The sequence below is a fragment of the Chrysochloris asiatica genome, unplaced genomic scaffold, assembly GCF_000296735.1.
Source record: "Chrysochloris asiatica unplaced genomic scaffold, ChrAsi1.0 scaffold00196, whole genome shotgun sequence".
Lineage (NCBI taxonomy): Eukaryota > Metazoa > Chordata > Mammalia > Afrosoricida > Chrysochloridae > Chrysochloris > Chrysochloris asiatica.
The window spans coordinates 5,913,083-5,914,503 of NW_006408714.1; the positions used below are offsets into that span (position 1 = coordinate 5,913,083).

At 37.6% G+C, this 1,421-nt stretch overlaps 1 protein-coding gene across 1 annotated transcript in view; it reads right to left on the reverse strand.

Moving 5' to 3' along the window:
- Positions 1–1,421, reverse strand: part of ANO5 (anoctamin 5) — a 134,534-nt gene that overhangs the window by 52,742 nt on the left and 80,371 nt on the right. Inside the window, exon 9 of the mRNA XM_006872399.1 lies at positions 449–564. Within this exon, the coding sequence (XP_006872461.1) occupies positions 449–564 (116 nt within the window). The remainder of the gene's footprint in view (positions 1–448; positions 565–1,421) is intronic.

The following is a 1,421-nucleotide window of genomic DNA, read 5'->3' on the forward strand; positions in this document are numbered from 1 at the left end:
TTTGTTCTGCTGTGCATAATGTCGCTATGGGTCGGTACCAACTCGATGGCACCTAACAACAACAACAACAAAAGTCAACACACACAAGTATGCATATACAAGATTCCTGTTTTCTTCAAAAAGTGAGCCTTCTAGAGGCTAAGTAACTGGGCTAAATTCATAAAGCATCTTAGGTGGCGAACTTGGATTTGAATCTAGTCTAGGTAGTTCTGATGTAGACATCAGACTCTTACCTACTGTGCTATCTCTATTGCTTCTCATAGAGATTTTGGCAACAACATTCTGACTTCAAACGAAATACTGATTGAGGCATTGATACGGAAGTTAAGAAATTGTAAAATATAGTGGTAGAAATAATAGTGAAAGGAATAGAATATGATGCCATTTTGAATAAAAATCACATCAAGTTTTAATCAATCTCAATCTCATTCTTGTGTACAAAACTTACCTAATCAAATTTAAAGGTTGTTCTTTGTAGAAATAGGCAAACCGTGCCCAGTTCTTATGAAGTACATATCTTTCATTGACAAGACTGGGAGGTTCTGATGGCTTCCAATATTGTCCCTACAGATATACAGGAAAAGGGAGTGTGAAAAACAAAGCTAAAGACAAAGGAGTAAATGAACATTGCTTTTATAAGAAGGTTAGTGACTGAGGCTAATCTCTTTACTTTGAGATTTGGATTTTAACATCCCATTAATATCATAGTATGGCATTGTATTATAAGCATTAAGCTGCTAATCACAAAATCAAGCATTCAAACCCACCAACCACTTTCAGAGAGTCCATGTAAGGCCCTGTTAATCAGAACCAACTCAAAGGCTTACAATATGAAAGTATTCAATAAATACTATGCAAACTATAAGGAGCACTGGTAGTGTAGTGGATTACAAACTAGGCTGCTAACATCAAGGCCACAGTTTAAATCGACCTGTCACTCCATGGGAGAAAGATGAAGCTTTATAAATCCATAAAGATTTATAGCCTTGAAATCCTAATACAGGTTCGCTATAAGTTGGTATCTACTCACCAACACAGTCACCACCAGAGCCACCATATAAACTATGTCAAAAGAAATGTATTTGTTCAATTCTAACACCTAGTTATGTAACATTACATATGATAGTTTAACACTGGCTTTACTCAACTTGTTCCTTTCATCTGCAATGTTCTCTCTTTGTTGTTGTTTTTGTTAGGTGCCATCAAGTTGATACCAACTCATAGCAACCCTATGTACACAACATAAAGAAACACTGCACAGTCCTGGGCCAACCTCACAATTGTTGCCACGCTTGAGCCCATTAATGCTGCCACTTTGCCAATCCACCTCGCTGGGGGTCTTCCTTTTTTTCTCTGCCCCTCCACCTTACCAAACATAATATCCTTCTCCAGTGACTGGTTCCTCCTGACAATATGTCCAA